This window comes from Canis lupus, chromosome 1, assembly GCF_003254725.2.
Source record: "Canis lupus dingo isolate Sandy chromosome 1, ASM325472v2, whole genome shotgun sequence".
NCBI classification, from domain to species: domain Eukaryota; kingdom Metazoa; phylum Chordata; class Mammalia; order Carnivora; family Canidae; genus Canis; species Canis lupus.
The window spans coordinates 113,941,134-113,950,375 of NC_064243.1; the positions used below are offsets into that span (position 1 = coordinate 113,941,134).

Genomic DNA, 9,242 nt, shown 5'->3' on the forward strand with positions numbered 1-9,242 from the left:
GTGGAACCGAGCAGACAATGAGTGAGACGCAGGGAGGAACAGGGTGGAGAGGGCAGGCGGGGGGGGGGGGGGGGGGGGGGGCAGGGAGAGGAGGAGGGGAACTGAAGGAAAGAGAGGAAGGGGGAAGGGGCGGGGGGGGCTGGATGGGGAACCAGGGGAAGGGAGAGGGCTGCTGGGGGAGGGGCGGCCTTGGAGAGGGGGAGGGGCAGGGGAGGAGGAACTGACGGGGGAGGCCGGGGAGCGGAGAGGGAAGTGGGGGAGGGGAGCGGGGGAAGGGGCAGGGAGGCGGCGGCGGAAGGGGGGCGGGGCGCCGGCGCTGACGCGGGGCGGCTTCCGGGCGCGGGGCGGCCGGCTCCCCCGCCGCAGGGTGGGTCCCGCCGCCTGTTGCCTTGTATGGTCCGAGGCCGCCGCGGTCCCCCGGGCCCCGCCCGACGCGGCCGCGACCCGCCCCGGGGTCTGGGGGGGGAACCCCCGCCTCGGCCGCGCGCCCCCAAGGCCCCCGGACGCCGACGGCCCGCAACGCCGAGCTCCTCGGGGCCCGACGGCCACGACCCTGCGCCTCGGAGGGTCGGGCCGGGAAGCCGCAGGCGGCACTGGGCGGGCCCCGCAAGGTTTCCGAGCCGCGAGAGTCCAGGATTCCAGGGCGCCGGGACTCCGAGAGTCGAGTCCTGAGGCTTTCACGCCGCCTCCCCCCGGGTCCCGAAAGCCTGAGTCCCCCCTCACCCCCCACCCCAGGCTGTCACGTCCCGGAAGGCCGCCGGCACCCCGGGCGCCCCGACTTTCGGGATGCCCCCTCCCCCCCGCCGCGCCGCCCCCGTCGTCCTGGGCTCGCGCCCCGGCACATTCCGTCCTCTCCGCCCCGCCCTCCTCCCTCGGCCCCGTGGGGACGGAAACATGCCGTCCCGCCCGCGCCCGGCCGAGGGCTGTGGGTCACGGAGCCCGGCCGGACGGCAGCTGGCTCTCCGAGATCCGAGGGTGACCTCACCTGGGCCCGCCCTCTCAGGTGAACGGCCGGGCCCGGTGACGTCACTTCCTGCCAGGTAAGCGCCGCGGGCGGCTCGGCCTGCGGGGAGGAGGGGGGCGGAGGGGCGGCCGGCGGACCCTACCCTCTCCCGCTTCTAAACACTCCCCGCCCCTCTCGACCGCTTCTGGACCGCAGAGGACTCCGGGATTGCAGTTTACACACAGATTCCTTTTATTTAAAAATTCCAAAAACCACAAAAATAAACTTTTAACAATATATTACTTAATATATTATTATAGCATACTTATAACAATAATTATTCCATCGTTTCCAATATTACAAAAAGGAGGAAGAAAAATACAAGGGAAGCAGACGACCCAATATATATAAATACTATAAAATCCATTAGAATAAATAAAGTCGTCATAAATAAAGAGCCCAATGGCTGGGGGGGGGAATTGGGGGTGGGGGTGTTTGGCAATGGCTTTGGCTACTTGCTTTTGGAGGGAAATTCGAGCACCAGGATTCCCCCTCGGGGGAGGCTCCAGTCACCACCAGACTCTGGAACCTCAGGGTCTAGGAGAAATTGGGAGGGGGCAGTGGGAGCCTATTATTCACAGCATTGGGAAAGGGAGGGGTGGGTAGAGGGCTCACTGCCTTCCTCAAATCTGCTACATACTTTTTTTTTTTTTTTACAAGACCCAGAAAACTCCCCACCCCAACACCATGAACACAGATCTTGCACACTGGGGACCTGCCCCAGCGTGGGGTCAGGGGAGTGGGTTAATGCACTTTGGAAGGTAGGGGGAGGCTACTTGATTGAGTCCCCCGAGTTCCCCACAGCCCCGGGGCCCCTGTGGAACCCACAGCAAAAGAGAAATGGCCCCCTTGAATCCAGCTGATCTGTACTGGGCAGGCACTTGTCACTCAGAAACAGAGATGCGGTTGAAGATGGGGAGTCGCCGGGGGGCTGCAGGTGGCTGGGGTGGCCCAAAAATCCCAGCCTCGAAGACAGGCGAGTCGGATCCCCCTAGGCTGCTGCCGCTGCTGGCATATTCTTCAGGATCAGATCCCAGGGACTGTGCAGAGGGGCTCCGAGCCAGGCCACCCAAGGGCCCCCAGACGCTACTGGGGGTAGCCCTTCGGCAGGAGGGGCAACAGACTGTGGTGGGGTCCCTTCGGGCCACCGGGGTCCCAGGGGCAGCAGAGAAGGCAGAGGGTGAAAGTGGAAGGTCCCCAGGTGGCGGTGGTGGGGAGCTGGAGGGAGAGAAGGAGCAGGAGGACAGGGAAGGGCCTGCCAGGCCTGCTGGTGGTGGTGACGGTCGGCGGCCGGAGGGCAGGCCCGAGAAGCTGATGCTCTGGCGCAGCACATGAGGGTGGCCCGGGGCAGCCAGATCTTCGCTGGGGTTGTGGATGAAGTGGCAGCGTGAGCCGTAGGGGCAGCCGCCCTGGAGGTAGAACTTGTGGCAGAGTTCGGTCTTGTACTTGGGGTGGCGGCTGGCCTGGCGCAGCTCGCCCAGCCCGTGGGCAAACTGGCACTTAGCCCCGTAGCGGCAGCGCCCACTCTCGGAGAAGGTCCGACACAGCTCGGTCTTGTACCGAGATGAGGTGGTGGGAGTCGCAGTAGGTGAGGTGGGTGAAGGCGACAGTTCAGGGCCTGGGCGGGGAGCCAGGGGTGCGAAACCCGGGGGTGGTGGCACCCAGCCACAGCTTGGACTCTCCACCAGGCTGGTGGAGCGGCCAGGCAGGCGGCCACTGATCCCAACCCGGCTCCTCTCGGGTGAGCTGGGGCTCCAGAGCCCGGAGGGGGGCCAGCCTGGGATGGACTCCGTGTCTCCGTGGTCAGATGGCATGTCAGGGCTCAGCGACAGGAGGCTCTGTGGGAACAAGGATCGGTTAAGAAACCGAAAATGCTGGGTGACGCCCCACCCCAGCTGCAGGGCACCTAAGAGCTTGCCAGTCCGGTTCGTGGGCTCCCAGCCTGAGCCCCACCTGCCCACATTAAAATATGGGTGCCGGATGGCAGGGATCCCGATTTGGAAGTTCAGAATTTTTTCCTCCCCGCGACAGAAGTGTCTCCCGAGGGACCCAGAGTCCCCGGCTCTCCAGGCCGGATCAAAACAAGACCCCAGAGTCCGACAACACCACTGTCCTCCCAATTTCGAGCCTCTGGGCCCCCGGGGAGCTGACCCCTCGCATCGGGTTCTCCAGTTTCACAACTGGGGAAGCAGGCAAAGTTAGCCGCGGAGTCGGGAAGCCGTCGGACTTGAGAGTCCCCAGAGCTCCGGCTGGCCCGAGGGCCGGAGGGTCAGGAGTCGGCCCCCCCTCACCCCGAGACTCCGCGCCCAGCGCCGCCTCCGCGCCAAACCGCGCCCTCAGCAACCACTGGGGGTTAGGCCAGGTGTGGGGCCATTTCCGCCTCCAGACAGCCCTGGACTCCGACGAGTCCCCCGGCCTCCCGACCCCCGAGGGCCGCCCCACGAAAGTCGCGGGCTCTGTTTTCACCTCCTGAGAACCGCGCGGGTGTGGGAAGGGCGGCAGGGCCCCGGGCCGGGCCGGAGCTGTGGGCACTGGCGCTCGTCGCCCTAGCGGGGGGGGCGGGCCCGGGGGTCGCCGGCGGGGCTCACCTTGTAGATGGCGGAGAGGTCCATGGTGGCGCGATCCATGGCGGCGCGAGCGGCCGAGGGGTGAGGAGTCGGCCGGGAGGGCGAGCGCTGAAGTCAGGCTGCGGTCGGCCGGCCGAGCCCGGGCTTTTATAGAGGCGGGCGAGGGGGGGCGGGCCGGGTGGGTGGGGCCAGAAGGGGCGCTTCCCGGACGCGCGCCCCCAGCAAGGCCCGCCCGGCCCCCGGCCAGGACGCACCGGAGCCCGGCCCCGCGGGCGGCCGCAAGCGGGGAGTGCCCCGGGCCGGGGGGAGGGGGGGCAGGGGGCAGGGGGGACAGCGGGGTGTCGGCCCAGTTTCCAAGGCTGGAGAGAGCGAGGCGCGGAGAAGCGAACTGGGCCGTGGTGGGGGCAGGGCTCCCCGGGGAATCGACACGGGCCGAGGCCAAGAGGGCGTGCGCGGGACGACGGCCGGGGGCGGGGAGAGGAGAGAGCCGGGAACGCAGCCGGGGAGAGAACCGCGCAGGGACGCGGCCGTGGCGGGAGAGCCGCGCGCGCCCCGGAGGCAGGGAGAGGCGGGGAAGTTGGGAGACGGAAAAGACAAGTTAGAGACAGTCCCAGAGGGACAAACTCAAAAGAGGGGGAAGCGAGAGGGAGGGTCGCGTAAACTGAAAAAGCGGGGAGATGAACCGGGGGAAGCAAACACCGACAGGCCAGAAATCCCGTAGGAGCAACACGGAAGGGCGACCCAGGCCAGGTGGGGGATTTCGCTCAAACAGCCCAGGTCGGGAGGCCTTGGTCACCAGCCCCCTGGCCCCCGAGACTCGCGGGGGCGGGGGGCCCCGGATCCCTGGCGAGGCAGGAAGGGGGCCCCTCGAGCTCACGCAGCAGATGGCCCCTCTGATCGGTACCCGCCCCCCAGCTCTGCTGCGTGAAAGTACTTTACGGCCATCCACTCAAGGACGCATTGTGCCCATTTTACACACTAGGAGACCCAGGCCGAGTTACTGTTGTCGAACCTGTTAGTAAAAGTTCGCCCTCTGAGAAAACTCAAGATTGGAAAGGGCGGTGTGTGTGTGTGTGTGTGTGTGTGTGTGTGTGTGTGTGTGTGTCTTTTATTGTGGACGAGGGTTTGCCTCCGATGGAAAGTCTTTTGGAGGTGGAAGGAACGGGTCCCCCCCCCCACCAACTGGTGGTCGCACGGGCGTCTTTTGGAGGGGTTTGCCTTGAGAGAACTGCCAGTCTGCGGGGGTGACTCCCCACACTGGCAAGGCCGCTGTGGTCGAGGGGGTGCCCTGCGTGACACTCTGTTACAAAGGCCTGGGGAGAAAGTTCACTTTTAAAGGGGCTCTCGGTGGGCTGGGTGCCCGGAGTGCAAAAACATGGGGGCTGAAGTCGTTGCCACGGGGTGCGGCTCTACCCGGGCGGAAAGTTGCCTTCTGCGGGCTGCGGCCGCGCGCTGGGACCGAGGCGGAGACACTGCCCGGCGCACCGACCTGCCCGGTCGGACGGAGCTCGGGGGAATCCCTGTGCGGCGCGTTCTGGGGCCGAGGGGCCTTCCCGGCCGGTCCCGTGAGCTGGGCGGCTGCGGGTGCCTTTGGCACGGTTGCAGCCTCCCGCTCGCCCGTGACTCATTCGCAAGGGGCGGGGGAGGGGGGCTTCCTGGAAGCGGTGACGAGGAGGCTCGGCCCGGACGCCCGGGTTCCTCTCTTGTAACCAGGGTTTGTGTCGCCTGTAAACACAGCCTCGGGGACAACGGGGGAAAAGGGGGAAAGGGGGAAAGGGGAGGTGCCTGCCGCCCGCCTCCCGGCCGGGCTCCAAACTCCGGGGCCGCTAGTGGGATTGCGGCGGTAGGGAGAGCGGGAGGTGGGGGGGGGGGGGACACCCTGGGGTCCCCGGAGTGTGGCTCGACTCCGGCCGCGATCCCAGAGGAGTTTCGATTGCCTGGAGACAGGGAGCATTTCCCATCCCTGAGTCAGGCTCACCCCGTCCCCTCTCCTATCTGCTTAGTCATCGGCCCCGAGAGCCAGGACGCTAGGGATTGGGCGACGCTCTTGGAGGCTGGAGGGGGCTCTGCGCGGGGAAGGGCCGACCGCCACCCAAACGCAGGGGGTGGGAGCCAGGGCCCCGGGCCTCGCCCCCTCCTTGCTCAGATCTGGGGGAGGACGGGGCAGCTCTCCAAACCGCCTCTTTGCTAGATCCCGGACACCAGGCCCCCAGCCCCTCCTACGTCGGACCCACCAGCCCGGGCGCCCAGCCCCCCTCCCTCTCCAGCCCGAGCCCCCAGCCCCTCCTCCCTCCCACCGAGGAGCCTGGCTCCCCCCCACCCCGTCCAGGCCCCGGATGCCCGGCCGGGGAGGAAGTTCGGGCTGGACTCCTCCCCGCTCCCCACGTAGCCAGCGGGAAAATCCGTGGCCCCAGCGGCGGCCGGGAATCCCCTCTGGAATGACGGTGGGGAAGGGGATGGCCGGGGTCCCCCGCGGGGTGCAGGGGGGCAGCTCCCCGCCCCGCCGAGGGAGGAGGAATGGGGCGGAAACCAGAGAGGCTAAAAATACGGCGAGCACTTCCGGCCAAGGGGGAGGGGAACGGAGAGCAGTTTCCAGAAAAACAAGCGGGGACGGGAAACGCGGGGGTGTGAGAGTCGGTGCGAGTGCGCGGGCGAGCAGGGGAGCGTGTACTCGCGGCACGTGTGCGCGCCCGGCGTGCCTGGGCGTGAGCGGGCGCGGCCGAGTGTGCAAGTGCGGGGCCAGCCGGTGGGCGGGCCGCGGCCGACGTCGTGTGGCTGTGTGTGTGTGCGTGTGTGTGCTGCGGGTGGGAGCGTGTGTGCTCCGGTGTGGCCGGGTGCACAGTCAGGGGGAAGTAGGTGTGGGACACGAGTGTGTGCGCCCCGTTTCCTGCGTGAGGGCTGTGTACGGACAGGCCCGCCTGCCGCGGCTGCGCGAAGGGATGTGTGAAACCACCTGCCACCGTGCGGTTGACTAGGCTGCTTAAGCATCCCTGGGTGTGGGAATGTGTACGCTGCAAGTGTCTTCCAGGCGGCATTCGCGGCAGCGTGTGACTTACATGAACTGCACGCACATCTGCGGGTAGCTCTGAAGCACTATGGGGGCTGGAGTGACCCCCCGAGGAGCGCGGGGTCAGGGGTCTGGCCGCCCTGTCTTCTGGCGGGAGGAGGATCTGTGCGCCCCCACCGGGAAGCCCTGTGCCTCAGCGTCTGTGGGACTCTAGGAGGCTGGGGCCCGGTGCGGGGTCCCTGGAGCTGTGTGTGCAGTGACTAGTGTTCCCAAGCGTGTGTGTCCTTATCTGGGGGGAAGCTGAGAACATGGGAGGCCAGAATCTGGTTGAGGTTCCCTCTGAGGCCCAGTCACAAGGCAGTGAAACTGGTGAACTTTGGTTCCTGACGTCTACGGCACACATGACGGGGAGGGTGGCCGGTCACTGTTCGCCCCCTCCATGGGCCCAGCCGAGACACACACGCACACACTTGTACCTGAGAAGCATTATCTAGCCGCAGCTAAGGCTACTTTCGATAATGTCGAGCTGAGCGGAGGGCTGAGTCAGCCAGTCATGGGCAAAGTCTGCGATGGGGTGAAAGATAGTGGGTTAAGTGGTGATTAGAGAGTTGTTTGTATATTCATGTGGTTGGATTGTTCCTTTAGAGTCTGTTTGGGGGACTGTCACTGGGACGGAGAACCTGGGGACTCTGATTGTAGGATGGTGGTAGGTTCTCCTGTTCTCTGCTGGGGGAGAGGGGGCCACCGGCACCCATGTCCCCAGGGTCTGTTTTGCCCTCTGTGGCCATGCATCTCAAGTGCGCTCTTCCCTGGAGTGCGTGGTGGGGCACCAGGCCGTGTAATCTCCCTCTGGTCTGATGATCTAGTAAAAATCTCCACTAAGGTCCTTTGTGACCTTCGGCAACTTCTACCCTTGCCCCCTGCACTGTGGTCCAGGCCTCCGCATTGTTCCACAGACACATCAGCACATTCCTGCCTCGAGGCCTTTGCACTCCTGTTCTTCTCCCTGGGATGCTCTTTCTCCAAATGCCCACACGTTCTCCCTGGGATGTTCTTCCTCCAAATGCCCACATGCCTACTCCCTCGCCTTCAAGTTGGCTCCAGTTCAGCCTCTCAGTGAGGACTTCGTGACCTCTGTCAAGGACTTTTTTCCCCCCAAAGTAAATCTTCTCATCTACTTAACAACCCACGTAACATCTATTTACAGATCATAATAAAGATAATGAATACCCACGGACCACCACCCAACCTAGGCTCTCAAACTAAACTTTTTTAACAAAGTAATGCCAATTTCCATACATGTGCCCTGCATTTGTGTCATTGTGTCACATTTATTCCTGTGGGCAGCATCTTCAGCTAGTGCCCAGAGAGGCCTGCTACCCTTCCTGGGGGGTCTGCCCTATATGCCTGCCTGGGACTTCAAGAAAGGGACTCCCTGGGGTGTGTATACACACACACACACACACACACACACACACACACACACACACACAGGCTGGCCATTTCCCAGGACTCTAGTGTGGGGACTTGGGCTCTGGCTGAATCACAGGTCTTCACAGTCCCAGGCTTTCCTTGCAGATGTGGAGTCCAGGACAGGACACCTCTGGGCGGCGAGATGGGAACCAGGGCACAGAAGGTGTTGGGTGGGGCAGTCCCGCAACCAGGCTGACTCACTCCAACAGCTGGGCCTGGGCTGGTAGCTCCGCCTTGCACTTGCCCAGGCCTGAAAGCCATGGCTGAGCTCCCGAGGCTTGCTCTCAGGTAAAAGGGGAGCCTGGTGGGCCACTCCTTCCCTGAAGCCCCCTCCCCAAGGCCTGCTTCCCGGAGCTGGGGCCCAGGCGCCTGGGTTCTTCCCCAGGACTGATGATTCACCCCTGCTGGGGCCTTTTCACTTCTCCTTTGGGGCTAAAAATACAGGGACCCAGGCATCCAGCTGGGCTAGGCTTCACCACGGATTGCACAATGCCCCTAGTTTGAGTGCTGCTGACGCAGGCTCCGGGTTCTGGTGGGGGAGTAAGCTGCTCCCAGACCAGGCATGCTGAGGTCAGGGCCTAGAACCCCTTCACTTCCCCTTTCCTGGGCTAAGGACTGGGGGTGCTGGGCTGACAAAGGAGGTGCTGGGGATCCCTGGACTTGGCTGTGGCCCTTGGAAATGAAACTCCTTCCTCTAGCCCCAGGTAGCCTAGGGGTCTGGCTCCCAGAATCTAGCCCCCTTCATACTAGAGTCCCAGTTAGAACTGGGAGCAGAATAGAGCAAAAGGAGACTAAGACAGAGATGGTCAGAGACAGGGAAACAGGACCAAAGAGGTAGAGAAATGGACAAAAAGAGACCCAACGAGAGGCAGACAACAGACACATGCCTTAGAAACACACAGAGAAACGGCTAGAAAAGGGAGCAAATACAGAGAGACCACCCCCAAATGGACAAAGTCAGGAAAGACTGAGGGAGAGAGGCAGGTCAGGGCTCTTTGCCCAGGCAGGCTGGGGGCGAGCCCTGTAAGAGGTCATCAACGGGGGGTCCAAAGTGCATCCTGGGCTCGGCAGGACAGGACAGCAGGCTGCCAGGGGAAGCAAGGCCCCGCCCTGCGCGCCCCCTGCTGGCCTCTGCTGCCCCCTGCTGGCTCGGGCCACAGAACTCAGGCGGGAAGAAAAGTCGGAGACAGGC

The 9,242-nt window shown here is 64.4% G+C and overlaps 1 protein-coding gene across 1 annotated transcript; it reads right to left on the reverse strand.

The window, feature by feature from the left end:
• Positions 1–1,171: 1,171 nt before the first annotated feature.
• On the reverse strand, positions 1,172–3,825 carry ZFP36 (ZFP36 ring finger protein). The gene is made up of 2 exons (XM_025425036.3): positions 3,592–3,825; positions 1,172–2,841 (listed from the first exon to the last, which is right to left on the reverse strand). The coding sequence occupies exons 1-2, from the start codon at positions 3,628–3,630 to the stop codon at positions 1,888–1,890; spliced, it is 993 nt and encodes a 330-aa protein (XP_025280821.3). The 5' UTR covers positions 3,631–3,825; the 3' UTR covers positions 1,172–1,887.
• Between the last annotated feature and the right edge of the window lie 5,417 nt (positions 3,826–9,242).